We start from the raw sequence: 20615 nt of genomic DNA on the forward strand, positions 1-20615 counted from the left end.
GAGTGTTTTTCCCCCTCAACCATGTGCGGAAAGGAGGAAAGATAGCGGGATGGTGAGTGGCGTTTGTTTATGTGTCCATTCAACAGCAGAGAGCTGTGCTCCTGAGTCACCCAGCCAGCCAGAGGAGTTAGCTAGTGGCCCAGGCAGGAGGCAGGAGAAGAGCACCACATGCCTCAGCCTCTTAGTCATGCCACCACATTGGGACCATGCAGGGTTTGTTTTTTCACAGAGTTAAACAAAGAGTAAATCATTAGGCCTTTTCCCATTGCCGTGACGACTGGAACCTGACAAGCTGCCATGGCAGATTTTCCCAATAATAATGAATCTGCTCTTGTTTTGCTGGTGTGGTAGCCGGTGGAAATAGTGAGCTTATAAGGGAACAGGCAGGGTCTGGGGAGTGATGGGAGGCAAAACAAACTATCATGTGAGTACAGGCCTCTCTCTCTCTATACAGTGGGGCAAAAAAGTATTTAGTCAGCCACCAATTGTGCAAGTTCTCCCACTTAAAAAGATGAGAGAGGCCTGTAATTTTCATCATAGGTACACTTCAACTATGACAGACAAAATGAGAAAAAAAAATCCAGAAAATCACATTGTAGGATTTTTATGAATTTATTTGCAAATTATGGTGGAAAATAAGTATTTGGTCACCTACAAACAAGCAAGATTTCTGGCTCTCACAGACCTTTAAGAGGCTCCTCTGTCCTCCACTTGTTACCTGTATTAATGGCACCTGTTTGAACTTGTTATCAGTATAAAAGACACCTGTCCACAACCTCAAACAGTCACACTCCAAACTCCACTATGGCCAAGACCAAAGAGCTGTCAAAGGACACCAGAAACAAAATTGTAGACCTGCACCAGGCTGGGAAGACTGAATCTGCACTAGGTAAGCAGCTTGGTTTGAAGAAATCAACTGTGGGAGCAATTATTAGGAAATGGAAGACATACAAGACCACTGATAATCTGCCTCGATCTGTGGCTCCACGCAAGATCTCACCCCGTGGGGTCAAAATGATCACAAGAACGGTGAGCAAAAATTCCAGAACCACACGGGGGGACCTAGTGAATGACCTGCAGAGAGCTGGGACCAAAGTAACAAAGCCTACCATCAGTAACACACTACGCCGCCAGGGACTCAAATCCTGCAGTGCCAGACGTGTCCCCCTGCTTAAGACAGTACATGTCCAGGCCCGTCTGAAGTTTGCTAGAGAGCATTTGGATGATCCAGAAGAAGATTGGGAGAATGTCATATGGTCAGATGAAACCAAAATATAACTTTTTGGTAAAAACTCAACTCGTCGTGTTTGGAGGACAAAGAATGCTGAGTTGCATCCAAAGAACACCATACCTACTGTGAAGCATGGGGGTGGAAACATCATGCTTTGGGGCTGTTTTTCTGCAAAGGGACCAGGACGACTGATCCGTGTAAAGGAAAGAATGAATGGGGCCATGTATCGTGAGATTTTGAGTGAAAACCTCCTTCCATCAGCAAGGGCATTGAAGATGAAACGTGGCTGGGTCTTTCAGCATGACAATGATCCCAAACACACCGCCCGGGCAACGAAGGAGTGGCTTCGTAAGAAGCATTTCAAGGTCCTGGAGTGGCCTAGCCAGTCTCCAGATCTCAACCCCATAGAAAATCTTTGGAGGGAGTTGAAAGTCCGTGTTGCCCAGCAACAGCCCCAAAACAGCACTGCTCTAGAGGATATCTGCATGGAGGAATGGGCCAAAATACCAGCAACAGTGTATGAAAACCTTGTGAAGACTTACAGAAAACGTTTGACCTCTGTCATTGCCAACAAAGGGTATATAACAAAGTATTGAGATAAACTTTTGTTATTGACCAAATACTTATTTTCCACCATAATTTGCAAATAAATTCATTAAAAATCCTACAATGTGATTTTCTGGATTTTTTTTCCTCATTTTGTCTGTCATAGTTGAAGTGTACCTATGATGAAAGTTACAGGCCTCTCTCATCTTTTTAAGTGGGAGAACTTGCACAATTGGTGGCTGACTAAATACTTTTTTGCCCCACTGTATATACTGTATATACAGTCAGCTCCAAAATAATTGAGACAGTGACACATTTTTTGTTGTTTTGGTGCTGTTCTCCAGCACTTTGGATTTGAAATGATGCAGTAACTATGAGGTTAATGTGCAGGCTGTCAACTTTAATTTTAGGGTATTTTAATCCGTTTAGAAATTACAGCACTTTTTGTACATTTTAGGGGACCAAAATTATTGGGACAAATTCACTTATAAGTGTATTAAAGTAGTCAAACGTTTACCTCATATTTCTAGCACGCAATGATTACATCAAGCTCGTAACTCTACAAACTTGTTGGATGCATTTGTTGTTTGTTTTGGTTGTGTTTCAGATTATTTTGTGACCAATAGAAATGAATGGTAAATAATGTATTGTGTTTTTATTTGGTCACTTTTATAGCAAATAAGAATATAATATGTTTCTAAACACTTCTACATGAATGTGGATGCTAGCATGATTATGGATCATCCAGAATGAATCATGAATAAGGATGAGTGAGAAAGTTACAGACGCACAAATATCATGTCCCCAAGGCATGCTAACCTCTCACCATTAAAATAACAGGGGAGATTAGCATTTTGGGGGGGTATGATATTTATGCCCTTTGGAGCTCACTGCATATACACTGAGTGTACAAAACATTAAGGACACCTGCTCTTTCCATGACATAGACTGACCAGGTGAATCCAGGTGAAAGCCATGATCCCTTATTGATGTCACTTGTTAAATCCACTTCAATCAGTGTAGATGAAGGGGAGGAGACAGGTTAAATAAGGATTTTTAAGCATTGAGACAATTGAGACATGGATTGTGTATGTGTGCCATTCAGAGGGTGAATGGGCAAGAACAAATATTAAAGTGCCTTTGAATGGGGTATGGAAGTAGGTGCCAGGCACAACGGTTTGAATTTGTCAAGAACTGCAAACGTTGCTGTTTTTTCATGCTCAACAGTTTCTTGTGTCTCTCAAGAACGGGTCCACCACCCAAAGTAAAACTTGACACGACTGTGGGAAGCATTGGAGTCAACATGGGCCAGCATCCCTGTGGAATGCTTTCGACACCTTGTAGAATCCAAGCCCCAATGAATTGAGGCGGTTCTGAGGGCAAAAGGGGGTGCAACTCAATATTAGGAAGGTGCTCCTAATGTTTTATACACTCAGCGTACTGTATATATACAGTGCATTTGGAAAGTATTCAGAACCCTTGACCTTTTCCGCATTTTGTTACATTACAGCCTTATTCTAAAATGTATTAAATAAAAAATGTCCCTCATCAATCTACATACAATACCCCATAATGACAAAGTGAAAACAGGTTTTTACAAATTTGTATGGATTAAAAAATTATTAAAAATAAAAAACAGAAAAAACATATTTACATAAGTATTCAGACACTTTGCTATGAGACTTGAAATTGAGGTCAGGTGCATCCTGTTTCCATTGATCATCCTTGAGATGTTCCTACAACTTGGAGTCAACATGTGGTAAATTCAATTGATTGGACATGATTTGGAAAGGCACACACCGGTCTATATAAGGTTCCACAGTTGACAGTGCATGTCAGAGCAAAACTGAGCAATCGAGGGAGAAGGGCCTTGGTCAGGGAGGTGACAAAGAATCCGATGGTCACTCTGACATGGCTCCAGAGTTCCTCTGTGGAGATGGGAGAATCTTCCAGAAGGACAATCATCTCTGCAGCACTCCACCAATCAGGGCTTTATGGTAGAACGGAAGCTACTCCTCAGTAAAAGGCACATGACAGCCCGCTTGGTTTGCCAAAAAACACCTAAAGACTCTCAGACCATGAGAAACAAGATTCTCTTGTCTGATGAAACCAAGATTGAACTCTTCGGCCTGAATGCCAAGGTTCACCTTCCACCAGGACAACGACCCTAAGCACACAGCCAAGACAACGCAGGAGTGGCTTCGGGACAAGTCTCTGAATGTCTTTGAGTGGCCCAGCCAGAGCCCGGACTTGAACCCGATCGAACATCTCTGGAGAGACCTGAAAATAGCTGTGCAGCGATGCTCCCCGTCCAACCTGACAGAGCTTAAGAGGATCTGCAGAGAATAAGGGGAGAAACTCCCCAAATACAGGTGTGCCAAGCTTGTAGCGTCATACCCAAGAAGACTCGAGGCTGTAATTGCTGCCAAAGGTCCTTCAACAAAGTACTGAGTAAAGAATCTGAATACTTATGTACATGTGATATTTTAGTTTTAAATCCTTTACAAATTAGCAAAAATGTATAAAAACCTGATTTTGCTTTGTCATTATGGGGTATTGTCTGTAGATTGACGAAGGGAAAAAATGATTTAATCAATTTTAGAATAATGCTGTAACGTAACAAACTGTGGAAAAAGTCAAGGGGTCTGAATACTTTCCGAATGCACTGTGTGTGTGTGTGTGTGTGTGTGTGTGTGTGTGTGTGTGTGTGTGTGTATATATATATATATATATATATATATATATGTGCATGTGTGTGTGTCTGTGTGTGCGTGTGTCTGTGTGCGTGCATGTGTGTTGGTGGTATGGGGGATTAAAAGGGGAACAAGTTTAAGGTCATAAATAGCTGACTCCCCCATGACTTATCCCCAAGCCCCTCTGTTAGTAATGATGTAAACAGGCCGACTCAAGTGTAAGCAAATGGGCGGACATTGTTTCCTGTTTGGGTGAGCCATGGGGCACATAAAGAAGACGCAATGGACAACTCATGTCATGGGGTTATACACTATGAGCTCTGACCAAACCATATCTCTTGGGGAAATGGAACTCTGCTAGCTCCCACTCAGAGAGACAACAACACTGCTTGTGGAGGCGACAGGGACTATAGGGATGTAGAGCTGAAGGCTGAAGTTTAACGTTAGGCTCAGCCTTCCTTCATCACATGGGGTCTGTAATCCAGGGTCAGGTTGACTCCAGATTAGTGTTAGTGGTACAGTCTGGTCGGGGGTAAGGGATTGGAACTGACAGCCTGTCATGACCTGCACTAATCTCAACACCTATGGTTGGTCGCTCACTCATTCTACAAGAGACATTCTCTGTTATTATATACGCACAGATGGAACACACATAGACGTCTATCAGAGCACTCCGACAGGTTTCTCATGACGCCATTGTTATTGTAGTAATGACACGGAATGATGACTCCACCTAAAGAGTCCCCTGACTGCGCTTAAACTGACAACCTGCCCGGCCCTAAACTCACCCGACTCGTCATTTCTCACTTTTTGACGGCAGGGCCAAAATAAGCTTGTAGAGGATTCACATAAACAACCAGGATAATTATTTACTGTCATTGTAAAGGAAATATCTAGTACTATTGGAGTGGGGACTGGCGGGTCCTCTGTGAAGACTGAGGTGTTTAAATGTTTTGAATCAGACACTAAACATAAGTCAAGAAGCAAAAAACCCATCCATTTGAGGATTTGGAAAGAATAAGTGTTCCTTTTTCAAATCTTCTCAGATACATGTAAGACCTTGACCGGTCCTTAGCTGGAACACCTGTCAAATCTCAATCCATAATGTGAGAGTTCAGTGACCAGCCGGAGGAAGATGACACGATAGCACCATCCTCAGGGGACAGGTACTCAGTGTAAAGCCAATTAGTATTAGTAAAGCCAATTAGTAAAGCCAATTAGCTGGGCCCACTAATTGCTTTGTGTCTTCCTCTATATAGGTGTGCCAGGAGAGGAGCTGGGGGAGGATTGGGAGTAGAGACGGGGACCTGCGAGGACATCGGTTTTTCCTACCTCAGAGAAAGTGTCTGGGGCACCTTGACTCTCTGTTAACCAAGACAGGCTATAGGTAGAGAGGAGTGTTCCTCCTGTAACTACACTGCTCAAAAAAATAAAGGGAACACTAAAATAACACATCCTAGATCTGAATGAATGAAATATTCTTATTAAATACTTTTTTCTTTACATAGTTGAATGTGCTGACAACAAAATCACACAAAACTTATCAATGGAAATCAAATGTATCAACCCATGGAGGTCTGGATTTGGAGTCACACTCAAAATTAAAGTGGAAAACCACACTACAGGCTGATCCAACTTTGATGTAATGTCCTTAAAACAAGTCAAAATGAGGCTCAGTAGTGTGTGTGGCCTCCACGTGCCTGTATGACCTCCCTACAACGCCTGGGCATGCTCCTGATGAGGTGGCGGATGGTCTCCTGAGGGATCTCCTCCCAGACCTGGACTAAAGCATCCGCCAACTCCTGTACAGTCTGTGGTGCAACGTGGCGTTGGTGGATGGAGCGAGACATGATGTCCCAGATGTGCTCAATTGGATTCAGGTCTGGGGAGCGGGCGGGCCAGTCCATAGCATCAATGCCTTCCTCTTGCAGGAACTGCTGACACACTCCAGCCACATGAGGTCTAGCATTGTCTTGCATTAGAAGGAACCCAGGGCCAACCGCACCAGCATATGGTCTCACAAGGGGTCTGAGGATCTCATCTCGGTACCTAATGGCAGTCAGGCTACCTCTGGCGAGCACATGGAGGGCTGTGCGGCCCCCCAAAGAAATGCCACCCCACACCATGACTGACCCACCGCCAAACCGGTCATGCTGGAGGATGTTGCAGGCAGCAGAACGTTCTCCACGGCGTCTCCAGACTCTGTCACGTCTGTCACATGTGCTCATGTGCTCAGTGTGAACCTGCTTTCATCTGTGAAGAGCACAGGGCGCCAGTGGCGAATTTGCCAATCTTGGTGTTCTCTGGCAAATGCCAAACGTCCTGCACGGTGTTGGGCTGTAAGCACAACCCCCACCTGTGGACGTCGGGCCCTCATACCACCCTCATGGAGTCTGTTTCTGACCGTTTGAGCAGACACATGCACATTTGTGGCCTGTTGGAGGTCATTTTGCAGGGCTCTGGCAGTGCTCCTCCTTGCACAAAGGCGGAGGTAGCGGTCCTGCTGCTGGGTTGTTGCCCTCCTACAGCCTCCTCCACGTCTCCTGATGTACTGGCCTGTCTCCTGGTAGCGCCTCCATGCTCTGGACACTACGCTGACAGACACAGCAAACATTCTTGCCACAGCTCGCATTGATGTGCCATCCTGGATGAGCTGCACTACCTGAGCCACTTGTGTGGGTTGTAGACTCCGTCTCATGCTACCACTAGAGTGAAAGCACCGCCAGCATTCAAAAGTGACCAAAACATCAGCCAGGAAGCATAGGAACTGAGAAGTGGTGTGTGGTCACCACCTGCAGAACCATTCCTTTTTTGGGGGTGTCTTACTAATTGCCTATAATTTCCACCTGTTGTCTATTCCATTTGCACAACAGCATGTGAAATTTATTGTCAATCAGTGTTGCTTCCTAAGTGGACAGTTTGATTTCACAGAAGTGTGATTGACTTGGAGTTACATTGTGTTGTTTAAGTGTTCCCTTTATTTTTTTGAGCAGTGTATTATGTCTAGACGATAGTCTAAAGAAAGGAGTAGCCGTTTGTTGTTTTGTTTTCCTTTTTTGGCCACGGCCTTTTGGTCAATGGCTTAGTTTATATTTATTTCTTTTGTTACGCAGTTGTTTCAGAGTTGGACGTTCCCTGTACGGGAGTTATTTTTGTCAGGTGAAAGAAGACCTGTTTAGTAAACAATACAAAAGGAACCACAAGCACTGCCTCTGGTCTGTTCATTTTATACCTCCCGCCTGTGTTAGGGTGCTTCGACAAGCTGATCCGTTCACAATAACATCCCGATATAGGCTAACTAACAATATGACCTGCTGTCTATAGAGACTTAAGCCCCCACTCACAACAGAAACAGCACATACTAAGTTTATGGCAGTGAAGCCATAGATGTTCCACTACATAAGCAGCCCTATATATATTCATGGTGACTCCAGCTGACCCAGTTTCTCTGGAGTGTTTGAAAGATAAGGGCCTGTCCGGAGGTCACAAAACAGCTTGTGTTTCTGAGGGGACATCTTATCTGTGACGCGATGCCCACTGTACGCCACCGAGCCCAGCAGCAGGGGTAGAAAGAAAGAGCAGGGTGAATCACGTCTGTGCTCAGACACAGGATAAGACACAATACTTTTCCTCCTCTGAAATACGGAGCAAGAAGCTCAAGGCGAGGAGTCACGCTTTGGCAAGGAGGACACCCGTTTGATAATAATGACAGAATCACTGAAAAATCAGCTTTTTGCCTCCTTGGCAGTTGTTCTGAGGGGTAAAATAAAATAATTTTGGGGAATGGAGCTCCAGCTGAATTGGAACAAGACTTTGAAGCTGGCCAGTAAATATTGTGAATATCTGTCAGTTTGGTTTTTCAGCCTCCAAAAATGAGGGACTGCGAGGGGAGAACATCTTGAAGTGATCAGAAAAAGCCAGCTGAATTAAAGTCAGATAAATTACTTTACTGGCAACTCTTGACACCCTTTTGGACAGCATAAAAAGTGTCTTTGTCCACCGCTTTTTTTATATAAATGCGAGGAATGCAAAATAATTTAGCATATTAATAACTGCATCACCACAAATAAGAAACACCCATAGTATCCACAATACACTCTACTACAGTATTTGCCATGCAACTCAGAAAACTTGTTGAAATTTACTGTTGATGATGACCAATCTAATAAAATAAAACGAATCTTCTTGTTTTACATTGTGTGTATTCTTTTGTCTGTGATGTGCATTTCAAACCATTGTAACATCTAAAATGATCTGTTTATGATGGTACACTCCATAAGATTAAGTATGCAATGTCATCCAGATTAAAAAAACATAAATCAAGTCTTTGGAAGTTGGGAGTGGAAGAGCTGGTCATAAATCTAACTGATAGTCCTTAGCACTGACAGAAACTATATTTGGAGAATAGCACGAGAAACATCCAGAAATCACTGATGTATGAGGTAATGCATATCTCTTCAGGCCAAAATAGACCTATTGATCTTTGAATTCCAATATGATTTAACACCATCTTATATGTGATTCTCTCCCTCTTTGTGGTTGTCTACAGCAGTGTTTCCCAACTCCGGTCCTCCAGTTCCCCCAACAGTACAATTTGTTTGCTGTAGCCCCGGACAAAAACACCTGATTCAACTTGTCAAGGGCTTGATGATTAGTTGACAAGTAAAATCAGGTGTGGTTGTCCGGTGCCACAACAAAATATGTACTGTTGGGGGAACTGGAGGAAAGGAGTTGGGAAACACTGGTCTACAGTATCTACAGTATCCAGTGGATGTACGTTCTGGGAGGATATCTCTTCTATAGCAGTCAGCAGGCTGACAGGGCCCACTAAAAGGCGGTGAGGAGGGAGGCATGCAACACATTCAGGGACGGACGGACACAGCTTGTTTTCACACACAGATGGATGGGTGAGCTGGAAGTCACACCGTCTATCCCCCGCTGACAGATTGAGTGGGAGTGTTGAGAACAAACTGTAACAGAAGTTTAACAAAAGGCTTTGGCTATATAGCTCCATACAGACCTCCACAGAGCAATTTTAAAAAACACTCCCTCCTGGGGCATATTGGGGCAGCTGAACTCTGACCCAGGCCACAGCTTGTTGTACCCATGACCCTGTTCCCAGTGGGCTAGACATATAGACAGGAATACTTTTATACAGGCCCTGGGGGTTTGTTAAGCATGGTCATGTATGGGCAGTCACTGTAAAACTGTTCTTATCACAATACAGACATAACGTTTTGAGAATAGGATGTGGTGGAGTGTAGCTGCAACACAATGCATGTGTGGGGGTTGACTTGGGTCATTTGAATTCAGTGCAGACATGGTACAACTATGTTAGAATACAATCTATGAGAAAACATTCAATGTCAGTTCTTCAGGCACTATTGGTATTACTAAACACAATCAAACAACAAGACATATTTCCTTCCCCTTACCTTGACAATGAGTCATGTTCATCCTTTTGTAACCCTTGGGGCATTCCACTTGCCCGTTCGCAATCACTGCATACGCTGCGGGAAAAGGAAAAGAAAGAAGGTGATGAGTGAGAGCACTGATTAGAGAAAGAGAAATTATCACACTCTGCTTGTCTACTTTAAAACAACATTGCATCCATAAGACACAGAGGGAGGGAGGGAGGGAGGGAGGGAGGGAGGGAGGGAGGGAGGGAGGGAGGGAGGGAGATGGTTCATGTGTAGCATGGGAGCATATAAATTACAGATGTGCTGAGCTTGGCAGGGGGAGAAATGAGACGGGGACCCACAGCTGGGCCCTGCGGGACACCACAATGCTGCCATGTAAACGAATCCCCATTAACCACAGTTATACGACAGCACTGCCATCACGCACAATCATCAACACCACACGTCATTTATAATCATATTACCCAGAGCTCCACACCCCTGGGGACACATACACAGTGAAAGAGAGCATGTATATCATAAATTGTTTCGAGAAAACACATGCCACAGCCATGACCTGTGTCACCAACCACGGCGAAAATCCACTTAAACACCAGACTAATGCTTCATGTGTACACGCCAGTAATGATGATGAATGCAAGGTTTACTGGGGTTCTTACCAGGATGCTGCGCTTTTTTTTTTGCTTGTTCTACTATAACAATAACAATCTCCTCATGTAGCATGTCCTTCAGCGAGGTACTTTAAAGGTTCACAGAAGCGGTGTTGTAAATAACGCTCTGTGTCCGTTCATGCCCCCAGCGTGGCCATACACTTGCTGACAGAGGCCTGAAAACATGATGTCATTATTCATTCGGCACCCAGTCAGGGCAGGGCATGCTCAATTAGTTGTTGGGACCGGGGAAGGAGGCTATTCTCAATATCAGATGGCCAGGACTGAGTCTTCACTTGTGGGGAAGGTAGGGGGTAATCAGAGCCGATTGCTGGACAGGATCAAAGTGATTAGTCACAGATTTCACAGTTATGGAAAGGTGAAAGAGGAGACGCAGACGAAGTCTCCTAGAATATCATCAGACACATGTTGAAACGAGAACGGTCCTCCTCATGATTTAGTAGTGTCTGGCTAGGGTGGATTTTTCATTTCAACATGATGGGACAGTGGTGTATTCACTCCCTTTACATCCAGCGGAAGAGCAGAAAATGTTTTTCATGTGACTTCCAGAACATTCTTAGCTTTTCTAGTTCATCAGATTGTGAGCGGCACCACACAATTGACAAGCCTTCAAAATAATGTTGATATCTCATATGTACATTTGATCTAATTTTCAGCATATACACTACCGGTCAAAAGTTTTACAACACCTACTCATTCAAGGGTTTTTCTTTATTTTTACTATTTTCTACATTGTACAATAATAGTGAAGACATCAAAACTATAAAATAACATATATGGAATCATATAGTAACCAAAAAAGTGTTAAACAAATCAAAATATATTTTATATTTGAGATTCTTCAAATAGCCACACTTTGCCTTGATGACAGCTTTGCACACTCTTGGCATTCTCTCAACCAGCTTCACCTGGAATGCTTTTCCAACAGTCTTGAAGGAGGTTCCACATATGCTGAGCACTTGTTGGCTGCTTTTCCTTCACTCTGTGGTCCAACTCATCCCAATCATCTCAATTTGGTTGAGGTCAGGGGATTGTGGAGGCCAGGTTATCTCATGCAGCACTCCATCAGTCCTTCTTGGTAAAATAGCCCTTACACAGCCTGGAGGTGTGATGGGTCATTATCCTGTTGAAGAACAAATGATAGTCCCACTAAGCCCAAACTTGATGTGATGGCGTATCGCTGTGGAATGCTGTGGTAGCCATGCTGGTTAAGTGTGCCTTGAATTCTAAATAAATCACAGACATGCGGAGATCATCCTTCACCCACACCGCGTCTCACAAAGACACGGCGGTTGGAACCAATAATCTCCAATTTGGACCAATGGACAAATTTCCACCAGTCTAATGTCCATTGCTCGTGTTTCTTGGCCCAAGCAAGTCTCTTCTTCTTACTGGTGTCCTTTAGTAGTGGTTTCTTTGCAGCAATTCGACCATGAAGGCCTGATTCACACAGTTTCCTTTGAACAGTTTAAGTTGACATGTCTCTTACTTGAACTCTGGGAAGCATATATTTGAGCTGAAATTTCTGAGGCTGGTAACTCCAATGAACTTATCCTCTGCAGCAGAGGTAACTCTGGGTCTTCCATTCCTGTGGCGGTCCTCATGAGAGCCAGTTTCATCAAGGCGCTTGATGTTTTTTGCGACTGCACTTGAAGAAACCTTCAAAGTTCTGGAAATGTTCCGTATTGACTAACCTTCATGTCTTAAAGTAATGATGAACTGTCGTTTCTCTTTGCTTATTTGAGCTGTTCTTGCCATAACATGGACTTGGCATTTTACCAAATAGGACTATCTTATGTATACCCCCCCAAATTGTCACAACACAACTGATTGGCTCAAACGCATTAAGAAGGAAACAAATTCCACAAATTAACTTTTAAGAAGGCACACCGTTAATTGAAATGGATTCCAGGTGACTACCCCATGAAGCTGGTTGAGAGAATGCTGGACCACAGAGTGAAGGAAAAGCAGCCAACAAGTGCTCAGCATATGTGGGAACTCCTTCAAGACCGTTGGAAAAGCATTCCAGGTGAAGCTGGTTGAGAGAATACCAAGAGTGTGCAAAGCTGTCATCAAGGCAAAGGGTGGCTATTTGAAGAATCTCAAATATAAAATATATTTTGATTTGTTTAACTCTTTTTTGGTTACTGCATGATTCCATGTGTTTTTTCAAAGTTTTGATGTCTTCACTATTATTCTACAATGTAGAAAATTGTAAAAATAAAGAAAACCCCTTGAATGAGTAGGTGTTGTAAAACCTTTGACCGGTAGTGTATGCACACACACGCTCATTCATAGCTTGCAACATGCACACAGTATGGCACACTACATGTGAGCTCCATAAGTACCATCAATATCTTTGCTCTTACACAGTATCTACAACGTCATTTGGAGCACAGCAGGAATTTTGCCACCAGTACCAATGAAAACATGTTCCCTTCCCTCCAGGCTCTTCCCCTGGCCGAGTGGGCCCTGAGGGGAAGTTTATCTTCAGGCAACGCTGCAGCAGATTGCAGGGTGTTGATCTGAAGGCCTGGGAGTGACAGACAGTGGTGTCGCAGGCCACCTGGCAGACAGTGGTGTCGCAGGCCGTCTGGCAGGTAAGTAGATGGTGGGTCAACAGGACCTGATAAGAGCCCCTCTCATACATCAATCTAGACACCAGGGCAGTGCAAACAGGTCCGGCATCCCCTCAGCCACAGCAGCACATCTGCCCTTACATCAGTGTAGTACTGATGTAAAGCTGACCCTGCAGTCAGCCTTCCTTCTCCTCTGTTTGTTTGGGAACCCCCCGCCATTTATTTTCCTTTTCCTTCCTACACAGGCGACAAGCTGTTAATTGGAATAAAATTGGTGGAATTCTGATTCCATATCCAGCTGCCAAAGTTCTCTCCGTTTGTGGTATCGGTGAACCTCAGTTCATCAACAGGCTATCAATATCGCAGGGAGGAGAAAGAATAGGGGGAGATCTTGTAGTCTACCTGGAATGTGCCATCAATCCGTCTTATTTATGGTGTTATCCCATCTGTGTTCTGAGTGGTTGTGAGAGTCTAACAGTATGAGTTCATACTGCTGGTCATGACGTGACTCAGTGATCACTGAAGGAGGCAGTAAGGCTGCAGTATCTTCAGGTTCACACAGTTGATCAGAAGTGGATCAGACCAGACGGGAGCTCCCCTGCAGGGTCAGGGTCGGGGATAATCGTGTCAAAGCGAAGCGGCTGTTCCGGTCCCGCCCTGCACCCCTGGAATCCCCAGAGAGGCCTCTGGGTAATGAGCTGTTGTGACAGGGCGGTGGGCGAGGCGGGTACGAACCCCCATGAGAACAGGATCAGTCTGCCCTGATTGACTGCAGGGGCACATGCCAAGGGATGCCTGGCAGGGCGCAGGCCACTCTATAAATCTTATTAGCACAAAGAGAATAGGGGACACACAGAGAAGAGCAGGTCTGTCTGAAGTAACTTCACCCACAGGTACCTGAGCTGGCTGACAGGACATCATCTGTATGGTCAACCCACTGCTAAAGACAATGGCAAACAAACAAGATACTGCATAAATAAGACCAGAAGTTTTGCCTAACCACCTTACAAGGGAAAACGAGTTATAGGCCAGTGCAATGGACAACAAACTGAAAGAGTGAAATGTACTGTAAGCTATGTATCTAGGATATATGCTAGTTCAGGATGTTTTGTAACCTACTGTGGGTAGAATGCCACTGTGGAATGGATTTGACATGCCGTCATGCTGACCCAGACAATGTTCATTGTCACAGATCCCAATGCAGTGAAACGCAAGAGTGACCTCGCTGCATCATTAGTGTTCCCCTTGGTTACATGGATGCTGGGACAGAGAGACCAGACTGGCCCATATTCATTGTGCTTTACAAAGAGGAAGTACAGGGACACAGACTGTTGGCCTCACTTGTTACCCCTCCATTCATTCATTGCACTTTACCAAAAGACTTTGTCACCCTTGACTGATTTGTTGTACTTCACCAGTCATCTCTAAATTGTGTCACGCATTTTATTTGCAACCATCCAGCAATATTTGCTTGTAAACAGTTGAAGCCTCATATAAAATGTCTTAATAGGTGGCATCACTTTCTTTTGAGAGCCTACTCTAAAACAGGAGTCAAAGCTAACTTAGCACGACCTTCAAAATAGGCCTTTTGAGATGTGGGTGTTTACAGAGGGAATGAGAGAGGAGGATAGGCAAAAGGGGAGTGAAGGTAAGAAAAGAGTGAGAGGGAAGGAGTTTGAAGGGAAAGGAGCGAGTCTAGTCAAATGGGTTCTGCTTGACAGAAATCTTTAATTGGTAATTTAGTGCAATCATTATGTGGACCACCTGGCCTGAGGGAGGCTTTTATTCGCCTACTTAGACGTACGAGTGGCAGGCACATCCATCACAGGCTGAGAGCACGGTACTGAACCCACAATGTACTGTACTGCCTCAACCCCAATATACTGCTCCTCCATGGAGTCTGCCCTGAGTCACCCCCTACCCCCAGGCTTATCCAGGAGCCTAGCTGGAGAACCTGAGAAGAAGTAGTAGACCAGAGAGGGGTAATGGATGTGAGTCACAGGAGGAGGGGAGACAGTAATCTCTATCCATTCCAAAGTTAGCCATTCTGTAGGAACACAACAGACATGAGTGCCAAGAACCTTTAAAACCCTTTAAGCGACTTGCTTACTGAGAACAGACGGCCATGGGACAAACTGGTGCCATGGAGGGGTAAACCCAACACAACCCTTTAATCACAAGGAGCTGTTTCATTCCCTTTGAGATGAAGATGAGAAAGAACCCATGTCCCTCTGGCCTCCAGGCCAACGACTGATTACAGAAAACAGCTAAGGGGAAGTCATTTGCTTTCAAAGCAGAACGTCTCATTGGCACAAGCCAAGTTTGCCATTCTGGCACGGCCCATATCACGAGCCCTGTAAATAAGCCCCAGCTGCCAGCCAGTCAAGCGCTGGGGCATCAGATGAGACGAGACAGCCACATGGACCTAACATCAACATCCCCATGATGAGATCAGCCTCAGACACCACACACTCATGCAAAGCTAACATTTGCTTTCTTAAAAAGCTCCAGTATAGCAGCTTGGAGTTTGATATTGGGTAAATGACATTCCCAGCTGTGTGTTCATAGGCACAGACAATTACCATGTTTTGACAGACATTGTATAAAGACAATGCAGCTGGTCCGATCAAGGCATTTATTTCATCAAATGAAATCAACTGTATTTATAAAGCCCTTTTCACATCATGAGATGTCACAAAGTGCTTCTCCCTCATGTTCGACTTGACTTAATCCTTCTTCAAAAACATTATATTTGTCTCAGTTTTTAACATCATTTGATGCTTTTTGCATCTGTTTGTAGTTTGACAGTTTTTAATTTGGTTCTGTCCTCCCTTCTTCACGACGCCCACAGCGGTGTGGCTGTGACCTCCCATTTAAATAGACACACATTCTCCCATAATCTCCCACTGCCGCCACTTGACATGAAATATTTACCACTGGGGGCGAGGCCAAGAGATGACATGGTATAGTCCATACCCCATGATGAACAGGCTACACATGTATCATATCCAGCCATGCAACAGAGATTTCATTTCCATTTGCCTCCAACTCACTGGCATGGTGCCTTGGACAAGCAGTCCTCTCTGGGCCAGATAGATACTGTATGTCTGCATTGGGATTTATTCCTGCTCGCAGTCAGCCCTCATTAGCCACACTGCTGTCTAGCTAATAGATTCCATCACACTGTTTGTACCCGGCATTAAGCTAAATCAACACAGAACGAATCAGAACCTGCCAAAGGATGGCAACGTCTCTGTCTAATCACCATGAGAGAGAGGCTGCAGCGGCACAGAGAGAGAGAGCAGCCTGAAACCTTGGCACGGACTACAGCACATGTTCAGCTCAGTCTGTGTTGTTCTGAACAAGTCGCCCCATCCCTGGGTTTGGATGTTGGTCATTAACAAGTGTTCAATGTTTGATCACTGCTAATAAAAAGTACTAGGCACATGCTTTGGTCCTAAATGGGCAGATTCAATAGTTCTCCATGGGACTGGAAGGGATGATCTCATGTAGGGTGATTTGGAACAGGGCCTTCTCCTCCTCCTTCTCATCTTATTTGATTAATCTGATGCTCAGGAATAACATTCCTATGAGAGAGAGATAGTAGAGTCAGAGAGAGGTTTCTCCCTCAGTATGGGGCAGGCCTGCTGGTGTGGTCGGGGTTGAGGAAGGAGGGGCAGAGGGCTGACATCATCATGCTGTGACATCATGCTGTGACCTCGGTGGCCTGGGGAGGTAGTGGCTCCAGGGCCAGAGGCCAGGGCTCCTGTGGGTGGGTCTGTGATTTATGTTGGCCCCGGGGACCTCTGTTCCTGGTCCCTGGGAAGCATCCCGGAGTGGGAGAGTCACTTGGAGGGAAGACTTCCTGGAATGACAGATAGGGAGACGACCGGAGCCATGCTTTATGGAATTGAATAAGCTATGGAACACACTGGTACTGATGGCCACTTAGAAATAAAATTACTATGGGTGGCCAGCTACTCCATATAAAGTCAGAAACAGCCATGCCACTCTCGCACCAGGTCATAGGTTCACACTCAGGGCAGAGCTTGTGGCCTCTTCTAAAGTACCTCAGATCAGTTTTCACATGAACCTTTCACTTAAAGTGATCCTCAATGCAGAAAACCCTAACAAACAGTCTGAATGACACTGATCTACCTATCATTGTTCTGATCTACTGTATCTACAAAGAGCTGTATTCACTTTATTGGGTACGTTTCCCAATATACTGTACTTTGAAAGCAAATTAGCTGTCAATCAACTCCATACCCCACATTGGCCTTGCCTCATCCAATCAGGTGTCATCTTGCAGTCTAGGGGGACAAGCAGCTCTAATTGCTTCCATCTCCTCTCCTGTCAGAGGACACACTTCAACATTTCAGCCATAAGCCTGAAATTTAAATAAGTTCTGGCGCTGTTTTCTCTCAATTCAATTCAAGGGGCTTTATTGGCATGGGAAACATATGTTAACATTGCCAAAGCAAGTGAAGTAGATAATATACAAAAGTGAAATAAACCTAAAAAATTAACAGTAAACATTACACTCACAGAAGTTCCAAAAGAACAGAGAGAGAGAGGAGAGATGGACATATGAACCAGAGAGAGAGAGGAGAGATGGACATATGAACCAGAGAGAGAGATGAGAGATGGACATATGAACCAGAGAGAGAGGAGAGATGGACATATGAACCAGAGAGAGAGAGGAGAGATGGACATATGAACCAGAGAGAGAGAGGAGAGATGGACATATGAACCAGAGAGAGAGAGGAGGGATGGACATATGAACCAGAGAGAGAGAGGAGGGATGGACATATGAACCAGAGAGAGAGGAGAGATGGACATATGAACCAGAGAGAGAGGAGAGATGGACATATGAACCAGAGAGAGAGAGGAGAGATGGACATATGAACCAGAGAGAGAGAGGAGAGATGGACATATGAACCAGAGAGAGAGAGGAGAGATGGACATATGAACCAGAGAGAGAGAGGAGAGATGGACATATGAACCAGAGAGAGAGAGGAGAGATGGACATATGAACCAGAGAGAGAGAGGAGAGATGGACATATGAACCAGAGAGAGAGAGGAGAGATGGACATATGAACCAGAGAGAGAGGAGAGATGGACATATGAACCAGAGAGAGAGAGGAGAGATGGACATATGAACCAGAGAGAGAGGAGAGATGGACATATGAACCAGAGAGAGAGAGGAGAGATGGACATATGAACCAGAGAGAGAGAGGAGAGATGGACATATGAACCAGAGAGAGAGAGGAGGGATGGACATATGAACCAGAGAGAGAGGAGAGATGGACATATGAACCAGAGAGAGAGAGGAGGGATGGACATATGAACCAGAGAGAGAGAGGAGGGATGGACATATGAACCAGAGAGAGAGGAGAGATGGACATATGAACCAGAGAGAGAGAGGAGGGATGGACATATGAACCAGAGAGAGAGAGGAGGGATGGACATATGAACCAGAGAGAGAGAGGAGGGATGGACATATGAACCAGAGAGAGAGAGGAGAGATGGACATATGAACCAGAGAGAGAGAGGAGAGATGGACATATGAACCAGAGAGAGAGAGGAGGGATGGACATATGAACCAGAGAGAGAGAGGAGAGATGGACATATGAACCAGAGAGAGAGGAGAGATGGACATATGAACCAGAGAGAGAGGAGAGATGGACATATGAACCAGAGAGAAAGAGGAGGGATGGACATATGAACCAGGGAGAGAGGAGAGATGGACATATGAACCAGAGAGAGAGAGGATGGATGGACATATGAACCAGAGAGAGAGAGGAGAGATGGACATATGAACCAGAGAGAGAGAGGAGAGATGGACATATGAACCAGAGAGAGAGAGGAGAGATGGACATATGAACCAGAGAGAGAGAGGAGGGATGGACATATGAACCAGAGAGAGAGGAGAGATGGACATATGAACCAGAGAGAGAGAGGAGGGATGGACATATGAACCAGAGAGAGAGAGGAGAGATGGACATATGAACCAGAGAGAGAGAGGAGAGATGGACATATGAACCAGAGAGAGAGAGGAGAGATGGACATATGAACCAGAGAGAGAGAGGAGAGATGGACATATGAACCAGAGAGAGAGAGGAGAGATGGACATATGAACCAGAGAGAGAGAGGAGAGATGGACATATGAACCAGGAGAGATGGACATATGAACCAGAGAGAGAGAGGAGAGATGGACATATGAACCAGAGAGAGAGAGGAGAGATGGACATATGAACCAGAGAGAGAGGAGAGATGGACATATGAACCAGAGAGAGAGGAGAGATGGACATATGAACCAGAGAGAGAGAGGAGGGATGGACATATGAACCAGAGAGAGAGAGGAGAGATGGACATATGAACCAGAGAGAGAGAGGAGGGATGGACATATGAACCAGAGAGAGAGAGGAGAGATGGACATATGAACCAGAGAGAGAGAGGAGGGATGGACATATGAACCAGAGAGAGAGGAGAGATGAACATATGAACCAGAGAGAGAGAGGAGGGATGGACATATGAACCAGAGAGAGAGAGGAGAGATGGACATATGAACCAGACAGAGAGAGGAGGGATGGACATATGAACCAGAGAGAGAGAGGAGAGATGGACATATGAACCAGAGAGAGAGAGGAGGGATGGACATATGAACCAGAGAGAGAGAGGAGAGATGGACATATGAACCAGAGAGAGAGAGGAGGGATGGACATATGAACCAGAGAGAGAGAGGAGAGATGGACATATGAACCAGAGAGAGAGAGGAGGGATGGACATATGAACCAGAGAGAGAGAGGAGAGATGGACATATGAACCAGAGAGAGAGAGGAGGGATGGACATATGAACCAGAGAGAGAGAGGAGAGATGGACATATGAACCAGAGAGAGAGAGGAGGGATGGACATATGAACCAGAGAGAGAGGAGAGATGAACATATGAACCAGAGAGAGAGAGGAGAGATGGACATATGAACCAGAGAGAGAGAGGAGAGATGGACATATGAACCAGAGAGAGAGAGGAGAGATGGACATATGAACCAGAGAGAGAGAGGAGAGATGGACATATGAACCAGAGAGAGAGAGGAGGGATGGACATATGAACCAGAGAGAGAGGAGAGATGAACATATGAACCAGAGAGAGAGAGGAGAGATGGACCATGGTCTTATTTTATCTGGAGTTCATTACTCACTGAAATTTGCAGCATGTGGGTTTACAGTGCATTCGATCCTACAGCGCTGAACGGGGCTGGTGCTGGGGCTTCCACAGTGTCACTGTCATTACCTCCATTACGTCAACTTCCCTCCCTCCCAAAAACACACACCCGTTGGTTTCCCCACCGCACTGCGGCTTCCTCCACTCCATATAACAATAATAACACTTTATCTGCCTAAAACAACAGAGTAGTCTGGCAGTGTCTTGGATTGATGTCTTTCACTGAATCAGTCAGAGAGTTCATTGAT

The 20615-nt window shown here is 44.9% G+C and overlaps 1 protein-coding gene across 1 annotated transcript in view; it reads right to left on the reverse strand.

The window, feature by feature from the left end:
- The window catches only part of LOC120023298 (latent-transforming growth factor beta-binding protein 2-like), a 76511-nt gene that overhangs the window by 47876 nt on the left and 8020 nt on the right, over window positions 1-20615 (reverse strand). Inside the window, exon 5 of the mRNA XM_038967328.1 lies at window positions 9906-9980. Coding sequence (XP_038823256.1) covers window positions 9906-9980 — 75 coding nt within the window. The remainder of the gene's footprint in view (window positions 1-9905; window positions 9981-20615) is intronic.

This window comes from Salvelinus namaycush, chromosome 28 (assembly GCF_016432855.1).
Source record: "Salvelinus namaycush isolate Seneca chromosome 28, SaNama_1.0, whole genome shotgun sequence".
In the NCBI taxonomy this organism is placed as follows: Eukaryota; Metazoa; Chordata; class Actinopteri; order Salmoniformes; family Salmonidae; genus Salvelinus; species Salvelinus namaycush.